The sequence below is a fragment of the Egretta garzetta genome, unplaced genomic scaffold (genome assembly GCF_000687185.1).
Source record: "Egretta garzetta isolate BGI_Z169 unplaced genomic scaffold, ASM68718v1 scaffold633, whole genome shotgun sequence".
Lineage (NCBI taxonomy): Eukaryota > Metazoa > Chordata > Aves > Pelecaniformes > Ardeidae > Egretta > Egretta garzetta.
In genome coordinates this window covers 570,449-597,916 of record NW_009259195.1, presented here as the reverse complement: position 1 = coordinate 597,916, position 27,468 = coordinate 570,449, and the positions used below count along the sequence as shown (strand labels likewise).

At 41.3% G+C, this 27,468-nt stretch overlaps 1 protein-coding gene across 1 annotated transcript in view; it reads right to left on the bottom strand.

Annotated features, from left to right (window-relative positions):
- Positions 1 to 744: 744 nt before the first annotated feature.
- PTPRN2 (protein tyrosine phosphatase receptor type N2) overlaps positions 745 to 27,468 on the bottom strand; it is a gene marked incomplete at its 5' end in the record, with an annotated part of 501,249 nt that continues 474,525 nt past the window's right edge. Inside the window, 3 exons of the mRNA XM_035891409.1 lie at positions 745 to 5,328; positions 10,689 to 10,762; positions 26,891 to 26,955. Of these exons, the coding sequence (XP_035747302.1) occupies positions 5,257 to 5,328; positions 10,689 to 10,762; positions 26,891 to 26,955 (211 nt within the window). The remainder of the gene's footprint in view (positions 5,329 to 10,688; positions 10,763 to 26,890; positions 26,956 to 27,468) is intronic.

The window sequence follows — 27,468 nt, the reverse complement described above, 5'->3', positions numbered from 1 at the left end:
TGGACAGTGCTTATGGGGAAATTACTTCCTATCCCGCGGGGAAGAAACTGGTTATTTTATGCTGTGCTTATGTGGGAACCTTAGACTTTATTCCTCTTAACCTTATTTAATACAACAGTCACTATTTTCTATTACCTGTTCAAACCCTTCTGTGAATCCTGCTACTATTTTAAAACTATAAATCCTTGGGCAGCCCGTACCACCCATTATGTGATGCTCTGATCCACCAGCGCACCCTGTGACTCACACTACAGGCCAAATTTTTACGCCTCCTGGTTGCACAAGAAGAGTCGCTGTAATTTAGTCATTTTTTTGCCTGCTTCACTTTCTGGTCTGTCCGCCGGAGTCTGCCTCGATCAAAATGTTGAAGCCACAATATTACAGGCCATGCGCGCAAGCCAGAGGTGCCTGCAATCTCTTCTGCTCGGAGCAGATGAAATGTGCCCCTCTAAGCCGCCCGCAGGGCATTTGTGCACCTCCCCGGCAGCCCCGCGTGCCCACCTCCGACATTCGGAATCCAGGTCTCCAGCAACGGACAGGGGTACCGCTCCCACCCCCCAAATAAAAGCAAAGCACCAGCTCTTAATGCTGTATTCACAATACCATACTCCACAGACAATGTGACTTTATTCACAAATATGATTTTTACAGAGGTAGAACAAAATACTTTGTATAATCTTCTTTTTTTTTAAAACTATATACATATAAAGAATAGAATGACATGAAAGAAAAGGCTGTAAACAAAACAATATTATGCCATCAAATACAGTACAAACAGCATGCAAGAACAGCTTCAAATGAGATCTTGCTGGTGTAACTTTATTTTATTTCTAATGTGGTAAATGAAGAGTAGTAAAGAGTCATGCTCTAATTGGATTGAGTATGCCACAGCTCTGCAATTTTGTTTTAATTATTTTTTTTTTTCTTTTACAATAAACCAACAGGACAGCTTTCTTTTCACTGTGGTGGGGAATGCTTTTGTAATGCCCAATGTAATCTTAACAGAAAAATATAATCATCAAATCTACAAAGTGTACTCTCATTTAAAAAGCAAAACCATAGAAACTGTACAGTTTTAAAAAGCTAATTATCTCGACTGCTTCTTAAGAGAATTTTCTAAACAAAGAATAAAATATGCAGAATAAAAATTAGGAGAGCTATTGTTCTGTAACAAAGCTAATCCAATACTTGTTTTCTATTCCAATAAACACTTTTTTTAATTAATGACTATTCTGGAAATTATGAAGTGGGCTGGGTTTTATTAATGTTCCACTTGACTAATAAAGCATGAACTCCTTACAGGTACTATAGCTGTCATTCCCCGGGGATGGATGGAGACTGGTTCTGCATGCATGCTAGAGACAGGAACAAGGTTTAGTCATCGGTGTGGAGTTTAAAAATATTTTAAAATGTTTTAAACTTTTAGTAGCGTCTATAAAAATAATCTTGCTTGTTTTGCTACTGGATTGAGATTTGGATATGGGATTTTCTGCTGAAATTCATTCTTGGCCCTCACAATTGCCAAGGACTTTGACTGGATGTTACCCAGGCTGCACCAGGACCCACAGACAATGGTCAGGAGCAGTGGTTAGAGCTCACTCCTGAAGCCAACAGCAAACCCCACGCTGTTTTCCCCATGGCTAGGCCTGAACCTCAAGGATCTGGGCTTTGGGGAACAGTGCTGTCCTGCCCCTCCATCCCTCTAAACCCTGGCCCATGTCATGGGAAGGGTGAAGGCTGGAGAGAGCAACTGTGCCATTACTCCCGTGAACCATCAGTGATGGTGACGATCACCTTTCCATCCCCCCCATCCGCACACACTGTGACTACACAAGTGTGGGGTCTGGTCAGGTCACTGTCCTGCTTGGGGCTGGCAGCCGTGCTCGCTGTCGTGCCCATGGGAAAACAGGGTTTTCTCCCTCTGCCGCAGGCTTTGACTGTCGAGGAAGGAAATTGTCAGTGCTGGGGTTAAATTGCCCTCCTGCAGCTCCCCGCCTTCAACGTCATTTAAAGATTCAACCACATAGACAGCACCGCTAGGTTCAATTTGTCTTTATCAAGAACACGAGGATGGTCAATATCAAACACATGCTGTTTATGGTTACACGTCAGGCACCAGCCCAAGCTTCAATCGCAATCAGTTTACTAAAGATCAAGCAGGATATTGAACGGGGAAGGACCGTGGGTCTCATTTGGCTCTGGGCTCTGAGGTGACCCTGGCTTCCAGGAAGAAGCTCAACTCAACCTGCCAGTGAACATGGGGCAGGTCCATGTACAGCGCAAGTGGCCAGGGGCAGCCTGAACAACGTCCTTCACCCAATTGCAAGGATTAAGCTAACTGCAGTGAAAAGGGTAAAGAAATACCTGCCCTGCCTGAGAAATCCATCTCTGTGGTTTCATCCATGGCTTTGGCATCTTCCCGGGAAATGGATTGTCAAACCTCTCCGGATCGCCCTGGCGGAACTGACACCTGCATTTCACTAACAGACCCCGCAGCAGATCATCACCCCCAGAAGCAGGGCATTTATTGAGAGGTGTGAACAGTATGCTACCCGCACAAACGGAATACTCTGCACGATAGTTTACAGTCAACAGAATAAAGCTGGCACCTCTTTGTGGAAGAACTGTACAAAACACAGCTGAAATAACAGGATTGTCAATGACATTCAGTGGGAGATACTCTAACCCTCTGAGTAAGACTGCATCCTTCTGTTGTGTAAACTGGTCTACAAGTATGAATAAAACAATACATCCCCGCCCCATTAGCCTTGGGGAAGATTAATGCCCTCTAATCTACGCTAAATAAACTCCGAAGCATGAAGACCAATATTTAAGTCCTACACTCAGCTGCTTGTGAATTAATAGGGATCGCCCTGAAATTGATATTATGAAATGCAAATATTTGCAGAAGAACAATTAAAAAATACTCCTGAAGTGCAAACGAAAGGCTTGTCAGCCATGGTTGTGGTATGCACAGGGGCAGTCAGAAGGTGAACGCTAATGAATCCCAGGGCAGAAATCTGTGCTAAAACCCCATTATCCCACTGGCAGTAGGTAATGGCACAGCATCATGCACTGGGAAATAATTCTACCCGATAATCAGAGGGCTTGGCTTAGGATGCCCTAATTTTGATTCTTTGGACAGTTTGCTTGGATCTAACTACCTGTATTTTCAGAAAGCTGCAGTACATGTCTCACAGTAAATCTACTTCAAACACTTGCTGATACTGCTCGAACTGATCTCATCTGCCCTGATCTGCAATTTTGTGTTAGCTAAAGTAATAAAAGAATCCTGTTAAACTTAAATTATCAAATGAAAAAGGCAATTTTCTCATTCATACTCCATTAGTTTTTTTAGTTATTGCTAGGAAAGCTCTAAAATGCTTAGGCCATAAAATAAACATGTGGCTTAATGTACAATATGTGTACTTAAGAGGATGATGGCATCTGCAGTAACTGCTCTGTACTGCCATAGTAATGGGATGCACAAATTAAGCAACCAAGTAAAGCATACAGGAATGTATGGCGAAAAGTAACAAGCCTTCTTTTTTCTTTTTTTTTTTTTTTAAACAAGTCTTTAATTGCTAAAAATAAGAAGAAATCACCAATATCCACACCTACAACACAAAATAGCAACATGGTTGATTTCGGTAGATGCCTGTTACCTTTGTGCCCGCATAACTCTGTGATATTGCTCTCTTTAGCATTTCACTGATTAGAAGTTTATAAAAGCTCCCCCTTCCCAAATTAAATTCAATGATATATTTCCCAGTGCTGAAGTCATACAATTAGCCTAATATGGTTTCAAGCATACAACACTGTAAAGATTTTGGAAAAAAAGCACCCCAAAATTCTTAAATCAGGGAGATGTAGGATAATATACGAAAAAGCATCCAAGTATTCACTTTTGAAAATGAGATTAAGAGCCTAGATTGCTTAAATACCTTTGATACTTTTACTCTCAGACCCTTCAATCAAACATATCAGAGTACTTTCTATCAATAATTTAAGTTCCTTCAGAAGAGTACCACAACTAAACCTGGGAATTCACATAAGCAAGACTGCATAACCAAACCATTTACAGCCATGTTTTAGCATTACTTTGCAAGAGTAGGCATTAGGATTTTGAGAACCCAAGAATCTCTGACCTTGTGCCTCTTTATCCCTCAATGGTTAGTTAAAACAGGTATCATTCACAACAAGGACTGAGCAGAGCCTCTGCAGAAAGCTGCAAGGAACACCTGGATCAGACAAACTCGATGAGAATCATAAAATGCAGATTGGAAATTTCTCTTTCAGCCAGGCTTTTACAGAAATATATTTTCCCAGCTAAAAAGGATGGCACAGCACAGTTTTACAGAGGGAAATGCAAAAATATAAAGAGGAGAGTCCCATTTGCTTCCTCAGTAATCCCATAAAATCAACAATCTGTTTCCATAACGGCTCCGGGCATTTACCTGACTGCTGACAGGGCCCTTCCCATCGCCTGAGGTGAGCCTAGGCTCTCCGTGCCCGTGCTCTCCGTGGTAGGTGCACGGTCAGAGTTGTTACGCTCCTTACCCCCCCGGGTTCCCGTTAATGTGACCAACGCGTTCTCCCTGGCGGCAACAACTGCGCAGGCCTATTTACTGATAGTCCAGATTTTCTTCCACTCGTGGCACAAAGCTGAAAAGTAAACAACAGTTAAGAAAACATTTGCTTGGCAAAGCCCAGCACGAGAAGGTGCGCGCTCTCTTTGCCAGAGCCCGGACCTGTGTTCACTCACGCCCTCAGCGCTGTTTCATGCTCTTGCTCGGCATCGTACAGGAACAATCGCCATCCTCTTCAGGCCCCCCACCCCGATCAGCCTTGTGGAAGTTACAAAATATAACAGAACACTGTTTTCTGAGACTATATTGACTGCACTAATTACCCACAATACTGTATATTTGCTATTAAGAACATGAATGTGTGCTTTCAAAGTGTGACATTCAGGGCTTCGAGGATGTGAAAGGAGTTAGATGGATTGCTCTGTCACTTAATCCGAGGCTTCAATGCACTTTTAAAAATTTGTTTAAAACCCCAAAAAAACAGAATACACATTTTAACTGTTGAACTTTTACCAGCTAAAGGAGTTTGTAAGGACCCTATCACTATGTGGTTACAAGAGAAGATGCACAGTTAAGTCAGGTCACGGTTTCCAAGAACATTCACAGGGACTGAGGATGAGGAAAACGAGGGACGGATCCTGCGGGAACCTTCGGGAGACTGAGCCGCTCACTGGGGAAGTGCCTTGAGTATTGCATTCACTTCTTCTGCAACCGCTGTCAAAGCAAACTCAAACTGCTCCTGTGGAGAGAACAAACACATACTCTGAATAATAAACTGAAACACTTTCCAAAAGCCTGGTGCACCATTCTGCAGCCGAGCATCCTCAAGACATTGTTAAAAACATGAATATGCAGGAAGAATTGTACACTGCAATGGAAAGGAACAAAATGTTCTGGGATTATTGATGCCATATAACATGTTTGACAGCATCTTGAAGCTGGAGTAATTTTAATGGAGAAAAATGTTGGTAGCAGAAACTAAGCTATTGGGACACAATGATGTATTGCAACCACGTGCTCAGAAGGGTTTGGGAGCAGCTGATCACCAGCCACTGCCTTCTGACACAGAGATGGAAACTCGTTAACCTAATTGAGATATGAAAGAGGTGAGATGCTGCAAAGCAGAGCCTTTGGCTTTTCTCAGCACTGTTTCTAGCTGAAATCAGCTAGAGTAAGTATCTCCTCACCTTCTATCTATTATATAGAATGATATCTGCTTTTTGGTTTGCCTGTTATTGTTCTTTTTCAGCCTCCTTTTCTAAGGGCCTTTCTGCACCCACAAGTTACCCAACGATGTTTAGAACAGTCCTATATAAGAAATACTTGGAAAAGCTTTTCTCTGCTGTTTATTTACTGTAAAATCAAAATTACTAACAGGCTTCTGCGCTGCGTTGGCAGAGGTGTGAAGGACGCAGTCATGAACGGCCACCTCTTCTAAGTGCAACCCTAACACGCTCCCAAACTGTGTAGTCCTACGGAAGGACAAAGGAGTTTTACTTCCTCAAGGTTAACAGGTATTATATTTTCTAAGCAAGTAATTTTTCTCAGAAATTAGCTTACTGAAATACCTGACAGGATGATTCGGCATTCGCAACTTCTCAGATGAAAAAAGAATTGTGGGCAGTTTACTCAGAATATAGGCAAATCAAGGACGCCAGACAAGGACTGTGGAGAAGTTTCTGGATTTTCTAGTGCTCCAGTGGTTTAAGCCAGCTGGGGTCAAGAGCTGATGAAGAGACTTTGAGAATGGAGGTCTGAGATGCACGCTGCAAAGCATCCCGAGATCACTGCTGGGATGCTATCTGTGCCTCCAGTTAGAAAACTGGTGGTCTGGTAGGAACCCCCAGCCCCTCAGTTTGTGCTGCCAGGGGCTGCGTGGGATGGCTGCAGGTATGTACACAGCAGTGGTGATGGCTGCAGAACCCAGCCAGCCCCCAAAGGTGATTACCGGACTAATAGCGTTCATTTCCCACAGTGTTTCACTTTACTGCGGAAATCTGCAGAAAGGATGAAAGAACAAACTACAGATGTGCAACTCATAGTTCAGAAAGACAGCTGACTTCTAATTGCTGCCGGTCGGTGCCAGACTTCTCTGCCTTGTCTCCCATGTGGAGATGCCTCAGAGAGAAGCAAGGAAGAACACAGTTCCTGAGCAGAAAAAGAAGAACAAAACTCAGAATAATTTCTCAGAGATGCTGACATTCAAGAATTTTGCCGTCTGCTTGGTGCTGTCAAAGTGGCATCCTTGTACATTTGCTGGACTGCAGCCAATAGTTTTTAATCAGACATCAATTCACCCTAAAGAGTAGGACTCGTCCTCATTAGGCACAGAAAGTGGTGTATATGTCTGCCTATGCCTCCCCGCACTCCCCAAGGTCTCTGCAATTAAAGAAAGACTGGAAATGCCGTGGCCACCCAGGAGCAGCAGTTATATTTTAACCAGAGCACACTGAATGTGCGAGAGGAGCTGAAGGGCAGCGGAAGCAGAGGGCATTCACCTGGACACGCCGTGCCAGAACCAAACTGGGTGCTTGTAGCAGCTCAAAAAGCTTCAGGAAATTTGGGCTGATGTGTAAGTGCTCACCTCCTGGCGAAAGAGCCTCGGCAGGAAGAGCTGGCAGCCGTGGGGCCCCATTGATGCGGCCCTGCAAGGTGGGAGACGTGCGGAGCAGCCTGGGCAGGGTGGGAGGCCCTCGCGCCATGAGAGGGGCGAAGCGGGAGCTCCCAGGGTGCTGATGCTCAGGTGTGAGTGGGACAGCAGGTCCCCATCACTGCCAGTCCTTGGAGCACGGGGCGCCCAGCAACAGGAGAGGCTGATCTGAGCACGACGGGGTTGACACAGTGATGCAGCCAAGTTTCGGAGATGTGCAGATGATTCCTCCAAGATGTGGGCGTCAGTTCAGAAGAAGGGAAGCTGCCCATGGTGATGAGGCTACCTAATGTGCTCTTCATCTGAGTGTTTTACAGTCAGGAAAAGCTTGTAAGATTGGGAACTACAAGACTTTAAAAATAGTCACATTGCTGAAAGTAAGTTATATTACTTTAAAGTTATTCACTGAGCAAATCTGCCCTTTAATTTTGTTGGTCTGAGATGTGAAGATCTGTCAGGCTGGACACCATCTGACCTGCGAGTGCCTTTACCCCTCACGGAGGGGTACCCCTTGCGTGAGCATGGGGCATCATTGCACCACCTGAGGAAAAATGTCTGCTCAAGGACCGTGGACTGAGCAACATGAACTCCAAAGTTCAGATATGGATTTTGGAGACAAGTTCAGTGGAGACCATCACCTAACATTAGGTGCGACCCTAAATTACAGAGGCAAAACAACTTAGAAAGCATAATCTTTACAGCCAGAGCTCAAAAGTGACGGTGAAACGCTGCAGTAAAGGGGAGAGTAGAGCAGACAGATGAGACGTGTGAGGACGTGGTCTTTCTGGGATGGAGCCACTGAGCTCTTCCCCCTCCTTCCTTTTGTGTAACATGCACAGGTGAAATGCAGGCAGTGCAGCTTCCACTGATGCCCATCACCACCCTCCAAAGAGAAGCCTTTACACACCTTCTGTACTTTTCCTCGAGAACAAGCACAGTTAGAGCAAATTCATTTCAGAAATTTTTAAAGGAGCTCAGTTTGTTGGTTTGGACAACTACACTGCCATTCATATCTGCTATTCGCATCTACCAGATTGATTGGCAGTGGATTTTAACATCTAGAAAACAGAGCTGGACAGGCATGTTGTGGCATCAGTACACCTCTAATACAGAGGGGACAAGAATACATTTAGTAAAAAATGATAAGCGATGTCTACAAATAAAAATTCCCAGGAAAACAAACTGGGCACATGTAGGATATATGACACAATAAAGAACCTTAGCTAAATATTACAGATTGCGAAGAGGAAAGATACAGAAGGAGAGAGAAAAAAGGAAATATGTATTTTTCCCATCACAGAGAATACACTTCCTCCTTCATTACTTTTTCCTCTCACATGTGGCATATCAATTCTATTTTATGATGCCCCTGCAAAAAAATAACAAACCCACAAACCCTCTATTATGCTTCTCAGAAATGCAGAATGTCGTTATGATCATTTCATTACCATTTATTATATACAGTGCTTTTGAATTAAAGATCCCTTCCAGAAGACAAAATGTGGCAAACAAATCTTTCGCATGCTTATTGAAAATGTGGAGCGCTGCCTGCTGGAAACACAATAACATTGCTGAAGTAAGTTGATGTTTATTTTGCCTAGGGATATTCTGTAATTGGCATTTCTAACCTGACTTTTAATCCATTGTTTTAAATTACTCCAAGAGTCTAATATTCCTCATTTGTATTCAGTTGGGAAAGCACAGGGGTTTGTTTAAATCCATCAGAAAAATTCTCTGGGGACCGTGCATTGCTAGCATGTAACCAGATATTTATAATTTGCAAGACATTAGCTTGAATAAGTGATTTGGGTGGTTTTGAGAAAATGACAATCACGGAAGAAGGAGCAAGAGGAGAGATAAGCAATATCCTGAGAAAATTTTTCATCCTGGATGAAAACACAGGATGCATTTCTTTTCTGGAGCTCTTCCAGATAAATGTTTGGAGGGGAAAAACACATCTTGAGTGAGATTTTCATGGGACTTGGGTAACCATTTCTGAGCTAAGGGACGTTGTTCACATAGCCTCATTCTTTGGTTCTGGAGCTATGGGGTTTTTTTTTATTTTGTTGAAGGTAACAAGCAGCTGTCACTTCTCTGTCCTGAGAGGAAAACTGGAATTGGAACTCTGTATTTCTACAGAGCTGCCGTATATTTTGGGTGCATTTACAGAGTGGTTCAGGACTTACATCTTCCCTCAGAGTAAATATACGTGACAATGGATACTGTGTGCTACATGCATTTTTTTTCCAGTCTGAATAACCAAAGCCGAAGAAAGATTTGTGTAATTTTATGTCTGTCTTGCAGATCAAGATTAGTTAGCTTTGACTGGCTCATCTTTATTTTTCATGCACTTACTTAATTGGTAAATAATAATTAATGTCCCCCCCAACTGTTCTCAGGCACCACTTCTCCCAGTATTAGTGGGAAGATGAAATGATTAGGAAGAAATTAGAGAAAAGTTATGAACCAATGATTCCTGCAAGACACATTTATTTCAACTTTGTCCCTCAGCAATTTCAGCTCCCTAAATGCTGCAGACTTTCCTATCAGTTCCAGCCTGGCTTAGACGGTGCTGTCACATCGCTCTTGTTACTCAGTCTGGGGCTATAACTCGCGTTGGATATTTTACGATGCCATACGCAGATTTATTTGGTCTCCATGCCATGAACGCGTTTCTTTATTGTAATATTTGCAGCTCTCAACTCGCAGCAAATCCCCCAAAATATCATTCCATACATCACTGAAATTGTTAATAACAGAAAGTTCCATTTCTAATTTAAGGGACTACAGTCACACCATCAGCTATCTTTAAAAGTTTTATACTGTGGAAAAATGTCAAAACTATTACAACTGACAGGAATTACAGAGTAAGATGTTCACCTCACCAAAGGGTACAAATATATAGTTACCGTGCTACATCCATAAAGGACATGGCTTCAGGCACGATGTAAGCTCTTCCATTCGAAGATACCAAAAAAGACTCGATTTCCTACAAAACTGTATTTCCTTTAATTCAAAACTTTTCAGAAAAAAAATCAAATGCAGCAGTTACATTCTCTTTAATGAGTTGAAGCTTTTAGAAAAATATTACATGCACAGTTAAGCACAGATACTCTAAGAAAATAATCCATTTTTCAGGATGAAAGCAAGAACATTCTTTCAAATGCACATTTTCTTTAGTAGGCTATAGATTGTTGTCTTGACTGCCCTTCATATATGGTAATCAAGATAGATGTTGGAGATGTTACAAGAAAGAGCAGTAAACACCAAAGAAAGTAGCCTAGATAAATCTTCAGCATAAATAAACCTCAGTTGGTAGGGAGCCAAACAGAGTAATCAGCAAGCGACCTGCGTTAAATTAGGTCATACCCTCTCTCTTCTGTCATGAAAACAACTACTGTGAAAGACCTTTAATGTATTTAAAATCCCAGTGGATTTATTGACAGTACCTTTGTCTGGACCATGCCTGGTCTCTGGTCCCTCAAGTGCTCCAGGGTAGCAGCAATATCAATCTCTTTAGCACCTGCAACAAACCACAAATTGGGCTGAGTTCAGAGCACAAGATAATCCATGCTGCATCTGTCAATCTCTTGCTATCGGGTTCCCTTTGGGCTAACAGTCCAATTGAAAATTATTACATCCATCTCTCAGCAGACTTGGCAGGCAGCTGCAATTTTTGTGTTCATATAGAAAAATAAGAGGTTGGGGCAGCTTTTATTAACATTAATTCAAGAAAAGCCAGAGAAAAACAAATTCTTAAAAATGCCTCCGCACCTAGAGCAGAACCTGAGGGTCTGTCGTGGCAGTGCCACCGACTGCCCCTTTGTCACTTTTTAAGAGCACGCACTGAATTAAGGGCCCAGACCACACAAAGCTTTATGCTGTTAAAACAAGATTTAGGTGAACTTTTGTCACCTGTCTGTGGCTTCCTAGTTCAGGACCTGCCAGACCATCTTGCTGCGTGATCACCCTTTCAGCCAGCAAATCTATGGCACTTTCTTTAGGTTGTACTTTGGGTGTCCTGATGCCGCTGCTGCATAGTGATCTGCAGCACCAGCCCAACTGCTGTGGGGACTGGCTCCGTTCCCCCTCCAAATGGAGGTGAGTTCTTTTAAGGCATGCTCTGCAGGGACCAAAGCGAGTCCTTGTGCCTCTCACCTTTCTTACAATAACCCAGAGCCTGGAAAACCGAAGGGGACAGGGAGGTGCTGGTTTCCTCCTCAATTTCCTCCTGTTTAAGGTGTTTCAAGACCATCCTCCTCATTTTCCTTAAGTGGCTAACCTGAAATATGTTTTTTGAAGGGATTGAGAGGAAATCGGGGTTTTGGTCCCTCCTGTATGAACTCCAAGAGTAGAAGCCTGGCTAGAAATCCTCGAGCTGAGAAGTTTAGCTACAGATTTTGGCTCTCTCACATATGTCCCCTTCTGCACCTTGCAAGAACATCACACAGTGCCAAAGCATCAGACAGATGGACAGACGGTCATCCTAGCCCAAGTGTAACTGCCCCATCTCTGCTCCCCTACCCCCTACTGCCCTGGCTGTCCATGTATTCTCCTAGGGCAGATGTGGGTCCATGGCTTCTGAAGCTTAGAAAGATGCTGACCTCAGGTCTCTCCTCTTTTGTATGTACAATTTCATCATTAGATGGTTTATCAAGGACAGGGATCAGCTACAATTCTGAAATCTGCTGTGTTGTAAAGGATACTCAGTGGTGTGCTCTGAAGAAGACCATGGCCCTTCGATGTGCAATCTAACAACCATTTCCTATTGCCTGGCCCTAGGAATCTCCTGGCCCAGCCTTTGCCAATCTGAGGCTTCCTTCTGGAGGCATTTAAATCTCCCCAAATATTCACAAGGGTCGTGGTGCCTAACTTGTGGGCCACGCACCTAAAGCATTGCTGCTGCAATAGCTAACTTGTACATATCTAGAACATATACTTGTTTAGTTCCCAGGACTGGATTTGGAGGTTTAGGCCCAATGCTTACCACTCTTCTTACAACTCTTGTCATTTAAGGACTTAAGTCTAACTGTAATTAGGTTCATGTCATTTACCCAGCTCAACTTGACAACTCAGCACCATCTTCTAAAAAATTCAGAAAAGCAACTAATAGTGAATGATTTAATTTGTTTTCCTTTGATAAAAGACATGAGAAGATATTTAAAAATAACATCAGCTCGACAAGAATAATTGATTTGCAATATGTTCTTCATATTGAAGAAAATATGATCTTCAGCTGTATCAGAAATGGAATGCATTCAGTAAATATAACAGTGACAGCTTAGAAAAGGTATTTTTGACAGGTATTTTTGCTAATTACCATAGGTTGGGGCATTGTGTGGCTTTTGCTTCCCCCTCCCTGCCTGCATAGTACAGGAATTTACAGGGAAGAGCTTTGGAAAAAATACAAAGTTTTATTTTAAAATATAAACCCCTGAAACCTCCTTGCAACAAAGCCAAGCAACACATACTCCCATACACTGTAAAGTCTGATAGCAGTGACAGTAATTATACCTTAAGTCTGTCACAGGTTTTGCAGTGGCAGTTCATCTGGAAAGCATCTGTAAGGTATGCTCTTTGGAAACCCTCCCACTGGTCTAACAGGGTAGCTCATTTCAGTGTTTAGTCTCACACACACACGTGCAATTAGGTGGGATTTTCCTGTTCCACCACAGATGTCCATGGGAGCAGAGCTGTGTCAGTACTGCACACGCTTTACAGACTTACTTGTGGTCTCATTAGATTTCCAGGAATTAAAATGTCCGAGCAGCATCTTGGCTCAACGTAAGAGGAATTCTCTCTTTCAGAAATTAAAATCTGAGAAAAATTTAAGACACTGACATGCATGGATGAGGCTAACCATGGTCCTGAACCAGCCTCCAAGGTGTGCTGCAAGGATGAACCCAGCGATCCTCCCAGTGGAGCTGGCAGGCTCGGGTGCCACGTGGTCTTCCCCGTGGCTGCAAACATGTATGTCCCCCCTCCAGCAAGGGATGGTCTTTATCTGAAAATACTCTATCCTCAGGCCAACACAGTAACATATTAGGTGCAGGGAAGAGGTTCATGACAAGACCTAATAACACTTTTTAATGGCCAGACGGGCTTCTGAGCCTACCTTTGAAAGAGTTAATTCCTCCATTTCTGTGATGCAGATTGCAGGCATTTCCTAGTGAACTGGTGCTTGCTTTTTTATCATCATAAACAGAATGACATGCCTAATAGTATGAACAACACCCAAAATCCCAATTTAGCAAAACACCAAAGCATATGCTTCCACTGGAACATAAGAATAGTCCTAGTGGGCCAGTGCGCTTCATGGGAAGCTTGTTTTGAAGTATTCTCTGAGCAGAACTCCCTGAAACATCAGTTTTTACTGACCAGTGTCACCCAGCTCATGCGTTGTGATCAGCACGCCACCCGCAAGCACTTCTCATATTCTCAGCCATAGGTAATTAAAGGGAAAACAAGAGCAAAATACGATTTTTCCCGAAGCACATGTCTGGTTCAGAGGCCAGGGGGTTATAGGCAAGGTGAAGCGAAGGCAGAGATTGGTTTGGCTGCCTCTTTTTTCCATTTCTGAATGCCTCTGATACTATGGTGATGGGAACTACCTAAATGCCTAGAGAGGCTGATCAACAAAACTTAGTGCTACAAAGATGAGAGGCTGTTTTGGAAGAAAAATATCTTGGAAAAAGGAAATTCACAGCAAAACTGATGAAATCAATGGCTTAGGATAAAGCCAGCATGACTTGTTTTCTCTCTACACGAGCAAACCTCTCTTCCTCCCCCGCATCCACCACTGCATGTTCTTGCATCTATTCCCTTATTGTGCCTAAAACAAATGAGTTTAAATATATATTGCTAGTCCACTATTAAATCTCATTTTGTGATGAGGGCTTTTTTTTCCATTCAAACTTAGGCTAGATTGCTGTGATATTATGTAAATTCAGCTCACTTCCACTGATGCGTGCGGTAGTCTGTAGAAAGTTCTCCGGTGACAGGGACAGACAAAGGGAGAGATTTTTCAAGGCACAAAGGGAGGTCTGAACCCAGCCTGCATTCACAGGTGAGAGGAGCTCAGGGTTTAGCTGCAGTGTGAGCTTCCAACTCGCTTTGGAATCATTTTGTTGAGATCTGACACAAATTCAACATCTTTGTTTTCTCTTTAATCTGAGAGCACAACAGTGTGGCAGAACATTCTACAGTAGCCACTAACACTTTATTTATGCTTTTGAGCCATTTCAGGTGACAAAAAATACAGCACATGTTACATGACATTGGGAGAGAGGGATATTGCATCTCAGGATATTAGGGTCAAATTATGCCCTTACTGAGATGGCCCTGAATATCCACATGCTGCTAAGGTATTTTACACATTGCTTATCTGGAAAGCCCACGTACAAACTAAATTTGATGCAGTGGTTTAGAGCACACGCTGGAAGAACTGGACCCTTTGATTCCAAGGATATCCCATTATTGGAAGTGTTTTGCTCAGGCTACTAAACTATAAAGTCCAGTAACAGATGGAGATGTCAATTTATCGTCATACAACAAATAATCTAGTGGAAGGGTTAAAAATCCTAGGCTGGAGGGCACTGACAGCTGAAAAAGAGAACACAAAATGTGTCAAAACGGCGGTATTTTCTCTCTTTTCTCCCCACCAATACATACCTGTCTGCTTAACAGTGCTACTGGTTTCAGAAAATAAAGAGGGGGATAAAAGAGGAAGCATTTAAAGCAAGAACTGCCTTTTCACCTTTTGTCTGTATTTTACTCTGCAGGGAATAAATTTGGTTTGTGTTTGTGACAGGTTCTTTTTTCGCAACACATTTCATTGCTTATTTTAAATTAACGTAAAAAATGTAACTTAGTGTGAGACCGAGCTAATGTTGTACCAGCAGTATTGTGAAAAATGACAGTGCAAGGTTCAATTTCTTTTTCTAAACAGAACGTGCATTTGCAGTAATTCACTCTGAGGCAGATACCAGTAGCCTTCCCCCTGCCCTTAGCAGCTCCGTGAGCTAGCTGGGTAAATACCTCCAAAAGCACTTCCACGCCAGTGCAAGCAGATTTTAACTTCAGCAATTAACTATCATCAAGGCTTGAAGCATTCACGGTGAGTACCTGCCAACACACATCAGGAACATTAACTGGATAAACCAAAAGAAAACAAGAGAAGATGCAAACTGAATTATATTTTGCCCCCAGGAGAGAAGCGGTTCCTGAAGTTTAGGGTCACGTCCTTTGCGACCCTTTCTCTCCCCGCAGGCACCAATGCAGGATGCTCACTGGCACTTAACAGCTGGTGCTCCTGATTAGCAGATCTCAAGGGGTTAAAGTGTTTGCCCTTAGATAGTTGCATAAGTGGAATATCCAACGTGTCATAAAAACATGGGGAAAAGTTGAATTCCCTTTTCCTCCTGCAATAAATAACAAGCTAGCCCAATTCTGCTGCAATAGGCTCCAGGAGGTGACCAGCAGGAGCTTGCAAGATTTAAAATCATCATGAATTACCTAATGTTAGTTTTACAACTATAATAATGAAATCTTCCCTCTCTTCTCATCCCCCTAAACATGGCAGAGGACCCATTTTGATAAGCAAAAGATATCCTCTGTGGAGGATAATCCCTTCCACATGATAGCAGCGTGGCTGTCACTGCGATGGTACGGGAATATGACAAAGTTTGTCAGGAGGGGAATCATCTTTTAATGTATCATCTGGGAATTAAAAACAAAGGTGTATCATTAAAAAGTGGTTTTCAGGTTCAGCAAACTACAGAGCTTGTGCACTTGAAAATGTGTTTTGGTTTTTTTTCAGTTATAAGAGCAATCAGCATTTGTTACATAAATGTATGAAAATTTTGGCTTAATTCAGGCAACCTTTGAGATTTTATTTTTACGTAATAAACTTGAACATACTTGCACTGAAAGCAAAGTCAAAAGTTCTATTTTATTCATTAGTAATGAAAAGTGCAGTGTAGATTCCATAAGACTGATAGAATTTTATATTAAAGGACTGTATTAAAAGGAATATTTTAGATTCTAGATGCTCTGAATTTTCTGTGTATTTATAAAAATAAAATGATCCTTAAATACTTCATCAAAGCAGTTATTTGTGGGGGGTTTCTTTTTAAATAACCCAAACTGGAGTTTTCTTTGTGATGCTTCACAAATACATATCACTCATAAATATTAAATTAAAAAGGATTTTTCTAGCTGGGAACAACTTTCAGATCTACCGACATATATCTTCAAAAAGATACGGTTATAACTCTGCAGAACAGCTATAAATTTGTTACTGAGAGTCCTAAAGGATGGCTTGGTCATTAGGTTGCTATGTTTAGATACATTTGAATTCTCTTCCAGACTGAGACTCTGACTCCCTGCACCACTTTGGTTAAATCATTAAATTCACCCTTTGTTTCACACCATCATTTATAAAATGATCCATCTTTTTCCTACCTAATAAGTTGTTATGAAGGCAAATCCATTAATGATTACAGGGTACTTGGGCACTAGAGAGGTGAGGACCTAGACAGATATTCTTTTCCGATACCCTTTGCACCTTTCTCAGCCATCTTTCTGTTCCCCTTGATCATAAAGTGATCACAAAGCTGAATATATGGCGTAGGAGTCATGCTGAGAGGTTGTAAATGTGGGTTTAGTAGCACTGTTACTGTTTCTCTTTAAGGAGATGATGACGATCTGTGTGGGAATAAGCATTCAGCCCAACAGAAAAAAAAAACAGAGTACTAAGGGGAATACAGAAATGACCTGTCAAGTGCCTTTCTTTTTGCAGCAGCAAGTATTCAGTTTCATTCTAGTCAGCTTTACCTGCTTAATGCATCTTTTTATATTTATTATATTGTATAGATTTTGAATTAGGCCTTGAAGGGCAAAGGGACTTGTTAGGTCAGATTAAAAACGGGCTTCTTAAAATCTCGAAGGAAGAGTCCCTAATACAGTTCCTTCCACTGCTGTTGCTAGAAGCTGGAAAAGATCCAATTAATATTTGCAAGATGCTGCTGATGTGCAGCCTTTTACCCTCAGTCACACATGGCGCAGTATTTGCAAGCAGTCGGGAGTGCGGGGGAAGAATCACTTGTAATATTATGAAATAGCAAAAATACGGATGAGAAAGAAAGTAAGGGCGAAAATACAGTGTCAGCAAGGACAGTCGGCTGTCTCATCACAGCGTGTCTGTATTTAGGAAGAATACAAGTGGTTTTCGTGTTTGGGTGATGACTGCAGGACTCATACCTAAAAGTGATGCTTCATGGTGAAAGCAAACCCGTACACAGCGGCTTTAAGCTGCCTTTCTTCCCTCCCCATGTGAGGACTCTGACAAATAGGCTTTCTTGGGTTTAGTACAACATTTTCTGGTCCTCTTCTGCGTTCAGCTTTGCCTTAGCAAGGAGGCAGACAATGAACTGTGGAGACCCAAGGACAGAAACCTCCTGAAGGACAGACAGTAAGGAGATCCAGGTCTGCCAGGAGCCTAATACGCAAAAAGGACCCATCTATACTGTGATAGTGTATAGTAACAGAAGTGGGCTCTCTGGGGAGTTAGCAAGGTAAATCAGCACTCATGGCCGATTAGACTGTCGTAGCTATGCTGTTGCCAATGCCGAAGCTAGCTGGATGTAGCACAGATATGCTATAGATTTGCAATGCTCCTAATGCCCTAGATGCCTCCAGCTTCCCACTGACAACTTCTAAAGGACAGCTCGCGTAGCTGCTCCAGCAAGCAGTTGCCCCATTGAGTACTTAATGTTGCAGCCAAACATTTAATCACACCATATGAGGGGCAAACTCAATTTGATTAAAGAAGAAAGGGTCATAACTAGGGGGAGTGTAACACCACTTCTTCACTGACCATTAGTTTTAATGGCATACCGGTAATATTTACTAACTAGCTTAGTCTCCAAGGCCCAGCCTCATCTCATCTACTCCAGCCATCCTTGAAGTTCGAATCGGAGTTAGTCAGCTCCTCTCCCAACAGCTGAGAGAGAGGGGAAGCTCTGATGGGCAATTCATTTGCCTGAGAATTACCCTCCAGAGGTGCGTCTTGTTCTCCATTGATGACTGAGGAGACCTAGACAACTAGGTTAGGCGAGATGCTTAATGCTAGGTGCTTTATATGGCTGAAGTTAGCTGGAATGAACCTGGGCTGAAGAGACTTGCGTTTCTGCACTGCAGTTTTGGCCTCCTGAATGCTAGAATCTGCCAAATCTAATGGTGTTTGAGATAATGTGTTTCGTCTCTGTTGCCTTCCCCTCTTCCCTCACCCCCCAGTTTAGCAATTTTGATGGAAATGGCCAAAGAAAAAGCAACATGGAGCCACAATGAAAAGATAAACCAATTGCAAGATAGCGTAGGAAAGGCCGTGGAAGTGAAAAACGCTTTGTAAGAGTAACTGCTGTTTGTACAGTACTCTGCTGCAAAGAAACAAGAGTATTTTCTTCCTTCAACTTGCACTGTCTGAGTGCCCATTAAATAAAAACACTTGTAAATATTAGAGTTAAAAAAGGGAGCTGAACAACAGCTAAAAACTACAAAAATAAAAGCAATTTTCATTTGTAGTTATCCAGATGTCTGCTGCTGTAGCTGCTGGAGTTTTGCTATTGGCCAGGAGGATCATTTGATGCTTTTCATGGAAAGAGAAAAGCGTCAGCAAAAACCTAGTGAGGGACACACTTTTAAAGATAACAAAAAAGATAAATGTATTCAGGCTGGCATTTTCATTAAAAGCTTATTCTTTCTCTGAGATGAACAAAATCTGTGCGCATACATGTACGTAGTTAGGGATGGACTCAATATATACCTGAATCTTTGAACCATCTGTAATTTCACACAAAATATGTAAGGGATTCTATACACCTAAAAATGACCCAAATTAAAATTTCACTACCTTTATTTAGAAAAAACCCCAACAAAACAACTACAACAAAAAAATCCAATGGGCAAAACAAGCATACAAATGAAAGAGGGAGTACTTAAAGTAAAAAAAGTGAAGTAATGAGAATTATTGTGACAGTCATACACACATGGAGTATAAATTACATAATGTGTTATTATTTACGCATTTTACATTAATATTTGAAAACTGCATGTCATAAATGTATAAATGTAATTGATATGGCTTTGTCAGTACACAGCCCAAAGGAAGGTGATACTGACGATGGAACATGTAGGAACAGCCTAATATTTAAAAAACTGCTAGAGGAAAATGATGCTTCTAAGCTTCCACTGGTTTCAACAGTCTTGCAGAGGTAGAAATTCACGACTGACATGTCAGCTTTTAAGCTAATATCCTTTGTCAATGCAGAAAAAACATGCAGAAACCACTCACTGTAACTGAGTGCAAATGGATGCTAATTTGAGGCCCAATCCTTCCTCACTTCCACAGTGCAGGAGAATATGTCACATCATACTCTATACCATATAGGAATTGTTTTATTTTACATCTAAATATCCCCCAGCTTCCCCAGAAGTTAAAAGTAAAAGGAATAGGCCTAAATTACTTCATGCAAGAAATAGGAGTTAATGGTTGCATTCCATACAGGGTAAAATAACCCATAATCACCTATGGTCACTCTAGAAAATACCAGTGCACACGTCTAAATTTAACTTACACATGCACACTCAAACACACACGTGTGCACATGTAAAGGGTAAAGATAGCAAGGACTGTGGATGTGCTGCTGCTGCCTACTCATAGGTGTTCCCCAGTATCAGCTTCCATAGGGTTCTACACAATTTGTTTCTTTTAGTACCTCTTCCAGAAACTGCCGTTGAATTACCTGAGAGGCAGTTCATCTCCACGTGCTGAATCAAACGTGAACAAAGTTAAGATGCTGATTGCAAAAATGACTTTTCTGAAAACATGCCTCAGTTGGCCCTAAAAAAACCTGGGAGTCCCCTTTGGAAAATGTGAATTTTCTTTACAGGGGACATAGAAGTAATCTACCTACATGAATCTATTAAATTGTAAGAACTACATTTTACATTACTTTCATTCTATGTTGCACGTAGGTGGCAATACTTTCACAAGACAATATCATGGAGTGACCTGAATAAAAGATGCAACTATTATGGATTGACTCTTTAATGAAGTTTATCCTTGAAAGTGACTACACTGGTCCAGCTATAGAAGTAGTGGAATAAATACACTTTAGTTAGGTATATACATTGTACCCTTTACAGCCAGAAGACTACCATCTGGTCAATTAAACTCTTCTCTTCAAATCTTTAAGTACTCCCTGGACTGCTGCATGAGATTAGCTACAAAAAAAGTAGTCCTTTACTCTGTATATAAACCTCCTTTTCCAAACATTTGCCCAGCTGCTTCCCGAACCGATAGCACAGTACTTCTATGACTAGCTTTTCCACTTTTCCATATTCTAACCTACCCATTGTGTGAAAAAATGCTGCCCAAATTCCTTATCTGCTTGTCTCCTCCTTAGTTTCAGTCAATGACCTCTTGTTTTCAAATTAGTCACTATCTCAAGCTGCTTACTGACATCAATACATTCCTTTCAGGGTCTTCTAACACTCTATGGGGACCCCCCTTTGTGCTCCCTTTCCCAAGGAATAGCCCATGTCTGATCAGTCTTTCTTCACGATTCTTTTGCCCCAAACCCTGAATAATTAGGGTTCCTTTCTACCACACTTTCCTAGTCCCAATTCTTTTCCAATAAAATCCCCAGAACGGCAAATAACTCAAGAAATATGGGTCTTTTAGAGTAATCTCTGGCCACTACACTACATAAAAAAGAAAAAAACCAAAGAAATTACATCAATAACTTGTTTCCTTTTTGTTTGAAATTGCTATATGCCATAAAGGAAACCATCTGAAAATGCAGTCCATACAACATACACTAGGAAACATCAACCACCACCACCTTCCCCGTGGTCACTAATTCATTTCACAGCAGAGGCCTGTAGAACATGCTACTTTTTTATCTGAACTATTAATCGATGACTCTATTGTGTCAATAATGTGTCAAAAGCTTTAAAGCTTTATACGTCAAAAAGTATAAAACACTGTTTTAAACAGCTTGTTCTAAATAGTAAGAATTTCCTGGGCATCACAGGCTGGACTGTAAAGAACTGTCCTATACATTCCCTATACGCTTTTGCGTGTAGCTGGGGGCCCAGCTCTCATTGTGATTAATTATCTGCTGGGAAAGGCTGCAAGAATGAGCACTATTTGCCTAATTGTGTTTCCAAGGTAACTCATTACATAAAAGTTACAATACATAAATGCAGCTCATTTGAAAAAAAACGGCCTTACAACATACGATATGTTGACATGGACGCTAAGAACTTCCTTCAGAAACTGAAATAGCAACATTTCAGATTTACATGGTTAGCATTACTGCTGCTGAGAACTGAGGCAGTCTTGTGGATAGTACAATAATGCACAAAGCAAAACCTACGTTTTTGGCTTTACTGGCCTACATTTTTTTCCTTTTTCCTGGTGATAATAACTTATCTCACCCAAATCTCAAAGACCAGCAATGTGATCGATTCAAACTTAGAACATGAAAACAATTACATTTTTAAGTCCTGAATTTTTCTGCCATAAATTTTTCTCCAGAATACCACCTATTGCTAAGCCCACTTCTTGCCCTCTTACCACTGAATACCATTTTAAAAAAAAGTAAATCTCTCTTTTACAGTATATATTCTCAAGCACTGTGTGACACGTAGTATCTTAAGTTTTATTTTCACGGGAGAAGCTGGATCCTGGGCTGAAGAAATATTCCCTCTTTCACCAAGAGCATGTCAGAAATAGTCTGCTCTAGACTTGTATCAGCACAACCGAACAATAGAATTTTCTCAGACTTTGCATAAGGACTGAAAAATAAGCAGATTGAATCCATTTTAACATGAATATGGGCAAGCACTTTCTTTCATAAAATCCTTTCAGAGAGGAGCTAACCCCACAACTTCATTATGATTGTTAAATTCACACAGCAGATAAGCAAAACCTCAGCAAGGGTTCAGATTAGCCAAAATCATTTGATCACGATGAGTCAGAAGGCGAATTAAGGCATCTTTTGTTTTGCCTTAAAATGTCACGGTAGAAACTGCATCTGCTCAGGAGCTGACTCACAAGACCCTCAGACAATAGGGGAGCAGGGGCAAGGAAAGGACTTGGGGAGATAACCTCCGCAGCCAGCCCAGGCCAGAGCGTGTGTGCTCATCAATTATAATCCCAGCTTTTGAATGTGAGAGAATAAACCGTTGGTTCGGCTTTGCTAAATCGAATCTTTTTGCTGGGTTTTAGAATTTGGAAATCAATACTTTAAAAGGATTTTAAAATTCATATTTGCCTTCCCTTTGACTCATCTTGTTCCAGCTAGTTCAGACAGAAGAAAATGGATGGTCAGCAAACCCCAAGCAGCTGCTGGCTGGATTAATATCTAAAAATCAAACTGTTATCTACACTATCCAAGCCTCTCAGTTCAGAAAAATGAAAGTGGGAAGACTCATAATCTCATTTTTTTTCTTTTTCATGCCAGAAACACTCAATAAAAATGTCTTGCTATATATCAAACTTTTAGTCACCGTAATAAGCCTGCAGGAAAGACAAAAGATGAGAAAATTCTCAACTTTTCTCTAGATCACACAAAAAGAAGAAAAACCTCATCAGCTCAGAGTTACTGTGAGTTTGGGGTGAGGAAGGAATATCAAATAGACTAATCTAAATCAGTTTATCGTCCCTAGTAACAAAGGATAAAACTTGTAAATACATCAAGAACGTTGAAATTCTCAGCAGAAATCAGCCTCAGAAAAACAGGCTCTGTCAAAAATCCAGCAAGCATTGTTATCTACAAAAACAATCCATTACCATTTTCTGTATTTATTTAAATCACGGAAGCGCACATGGAGTTGAAAGAAATCATTTCTCAACTTTCACTCACTAAAGCTTGTCCTAAGCTGTCTGTCGGGGAAATGAGAGGTGACTTGGTAACTGTCTTAAAATTGTAACATGCATGTAAAAACAGTATTGTAGTTAAATAGTTATCATAGCCAAATCACATTAAATAGTATTTAAACGTGTGTGAGGCCAGGTTCAACACTGTTTCATTTTTGTTATTACTTTGATGGGCATAGGATCGGGGTCTTGTAACTGCTCTCCATATGAATCTAGCAAGAAAAATAATTACAGTAATAAACTACATGGTAAATAGCAGTGGTAAGTTACTGGAACAACTAAACAAAAGGATACACTTGCATTTAAAACTTTTTGCTGACATGACATAGGAATGATAGCACTGAATAGACACCGTTGTGCCTGGCTGTTCCAGTATCTAATAAGATTATTTCATGTGGCTGTTTGGAGTGAATGCACGGATGCAGTCATTACATTTACTGCACGGAGGACAGTGAAATTCATTAAAGCCCCAAGCCAACAGTGAAACCCTGCCTGATGCTGTGCAGAGCCCCGTAGCCCGGAGCTGCACAGCTCCCGAAGGCGGCTGGGGCCGGGAAGGTGTTCACCGAGCCAGGGCTCCTGCATGCTCCGTGCGAGCTTGTGCGTGCCCTCCCACCAGCTCAACTGCCCCCACGTACACCAAGGGGCCATTCCTACCCTCGGTACTCACTTTTACTATTCTGCAAGTGTACTGAAATAGGGTGCTTTGCATTTTTAAATTTCCTTCCCACTTTCTCAAATTGTTTGGGGCAGTCAGACTGATGTGGTGGGTGTCAGGCACAAAATCCTCTCCAACTTGGTTTCTTTTCCCCTGCTTTAGGCTTTAGGAACAGGTCCCTCGCTGGTGTTTTCAGCATCTAAAATAATACAAGGGACGGCAACAGGCAAGATAGTAGAAGATATGAATTTATAACGTGTTTAATAGACTAAGTATTAGCACTAATTCAATGAGCAGTAGGAGAAGAAATTGTAAATGACAAAGGCATTTACAGTTAACTGTCTAAGAGAATGCAGGGAAGTAAATCATTACATGAAAAAGGAGCTCCTTTTCTCAACCGACCCTATTAAAACCCCCACTAAAGAGCGAAGGCTTTCTACTTTCCCACTGCCGAAACTAAGTACTCCTCTATTTACTTTGATTTAAAAATGCATTATTGTCTACTTTCTAATAAACCAGACAGTGGAACAAGAAACTCAAATTATTCTAAGTTTATTCTTAAAAGTCCGTTTTTTTTTAGTTTTTTTTTTTTTTTTGAAAGACTGAAGGCCTTAATCCTTAAAAGCCTTTTTGAAAGAAATGTTACTAGATGCTGGCCTTGCAGCTGGGCCCAGATTGAAAGTGCACTTACATTTTTATGTTTAGCGCTGAAGGACTCTGAAGTTAGCCCTCGCACTCCACATAAAAGCTTTGGAAAGGGCATTCTTTGCCACTCGTGCAATTCATTCTCTAAGAAAAGGAAATGGAAAGAAAGATTTCATGTCCAGGGCTTCAGGCCTTTGATCATTTGATGAACATTGGATCCTCAACCTGGGCCTCCAGCTTCTCAGGCCAGACAAAGAGGGCCCCGGCCGCACAGGCTGGGCCTGGGTTCCCGCCCGAACAAAACCTTTGGCGGCCGCACAGTGTGACAGCCTGGGAAAGGCCCACCTCAGCAGGGCTGAGATGCCCGCTCTGCCCTTTGATCTTTCATTTAAACCCCAGCCAAAGCACCAGGTCAGGGGATTTCGCGTCGCACACCCCCATGGGCAGAGGGGAGCAGGTCAAGAACAAAATGGGGGTGACCGATCTCCAAAAAGCCCTGTGACGCCTTTCTCTGGCCAGTTTCACATGACTTGTCTGGCATTGTGAAGCGCTAAGCCCACACTTAAAATGGAATTTGACATTACATGGTACAATGGAGTCAATAAATGGCATTCTTCAGTGCTTTTACAACAAAGTCAACCCTCCCTTAAGTGGCTGAAAGCCCCAAGCTAGAAAATACTTCTCATTTACTTCTTTATGCGAGGAAATTGCATATACTTTAAATCTAGTTTTCATTACGGCTTCTCATTGCTGACGACTGAAATGAGCCAAACAAATACCTAACAAAGGTCTACGTTAATTTTACGACGTACCAGTGCTTCTATTTTTAAAGACTAGGTTGTCACGTGGCATGTAACAAGCATTGGAAGTATCTCCGCATTCCTTCACAGAGTGAAAACCTATTTTCCAATGAGCATGAAAAACTAATCTCATCCCACTTGAAAAAATTATTTTCAGTACAGTGCTAAGGAGAAGGCAAGCACACAACTTCTTTTAACATCAGCAGCAAGTTCCACAAGATGCTTGTGCACAGAAAATGAAGTCCATGTTTAGTGAGACACGTTAACGGTCAGAATATGGAGAGGGAAAAATGCTAAACTCTTCTTTCTAAACGGACAGGTTGCCACTATGTCCCGCAGGACTGGGATATGCAGGATGCAATAGATGACTGCAAAACATGGAAAGTATTTTTACACTACATACAAAAATATGTCTATCTTAGAAGATTTTAAACAACTGTAAAGTGATTAGAACTCAAACAACTAAGTAATTGTTTCTCTATAGCAATTAATATATGTTTTTACAACTAATCCTTTTTCTTTAAATACACTTATGTGCACAATGCCAGATCAAGGTAGCTTAAGTGCTCATCTTAAGAAAGGCAACTTACAATTTTTTGTTTATTTTCAACCTCACAAGATTTCTCTTCATCTTAAAATGCAGTTCTATGAAACCATGACACAAACATGGAAAAGGCATGAGGAAGGAGTACAATGTATAAATAAAGCTGACTATTACACCTTTTCAACATACAGTCAGGTTACATGCCCACTTTTACCCTCCTTCCTTTTGAAGACAGTATCAGTATTAAAATTTTAGTTTGGTTCTAACAAACAAAGATTATTTCAGGGTATCTCAAGTACTTCCCACCACGAACCATTTACCAATCAATAAAAAGTAAAGGAATGGTCCTAATCTCCAGAGAATCTATAGACTTCATTTTAAACAAACAACAGTATACATTTATGTTGACAGATTATTTCCCACTTTATAAAATTACATCTCACAGATAAGGAAACAGAGGAATAGAAAAGTTAAATAAATTGTTCAATATTGAACAGACAATGGCAGAGCTGGGAACAGAGCATTAGCTGATTTATTTTCAGTACCCTGTCCTGTTCACTGCAGTCTTTTTCCTCTTAAGAGACAGATTTGTGCAGCACGTGGGGCCCTGTCTGGTCCCAGCTCTTCTAAGCGCAATGGGCAATGGGTAGCTACAGGAAGAAAAGTAATCATGTTTGACCCTCATGGCTGGGTAGGGGACAGGGGATGGGGCAACAGTCATGAAGCAGCCCAGGACCTAACTCATGCAACCTCTAAATAAGGATTGTACAGCCCCATGGCATCTTCTTCTAAATACTGTAATAACTATTTTAAATTATAAAGTTAAAAACTCAAATACTTCTCAAAAGCACAAAACCCACCTGCTCATCCACAAAGCATTTGCTTTCAGGTTTGTTGTTTGAAATCGCTATGAAAATAAAGCTTAAGAACATTCAGGAAAGAGTACAATTTCCTCTAATTTATTCTCAGATTTTCTGTGAATATTGCTCCCCACGTTGTCATGGCAACACAAGCACATCTTTCACTACCGAGGAAGTAACAAGCCTTTTGATTCTCACCTTTGGCCATTTTATTGAGAACCATGTCAATTAGAATGTAGGTTCCACTTCTTCCCGCACCATCACTGCCAACAGAAAGGGAAAAAGAAAAAATAAAGCCTATCAATGTGCATCTAGACAAAACATGAAGGTACCTGCCCTTAATGTTATACTGTTACAGACGGGGAGAGAGGACACAACGAGGGGCTAAAGTAGGGTACTGAGAGAGGAGGAAGCTTGCACTGAATTAACACAAGCTGTTTGTGGAAAATTAACTATTAGCCTGCATGGATAGCAGGGCTTTGGTTTGATTTTTTAAGCCGAGTTGTGTTTATGCGATAAAAGCATTTTAAACAACAGTGGAAGAGTCAGTAACCCTAAACCAGGATACCACTTCTGGTCAAAAAGTGTACACATAATGAGCTTATAGTCACTTGTATATGAGATCAAGCACCACAGAATAAACTAGATCAGAACATTATCCTGAATGGTCCCAAAATGTTGTGGGTTGCATTCGAACACAGCGTTCAGAAGGAATGCATGCAGAGACCTGTCTGAGAACCGAAATATTTGATTACTGAGGGACTGCAGTCTTTCTT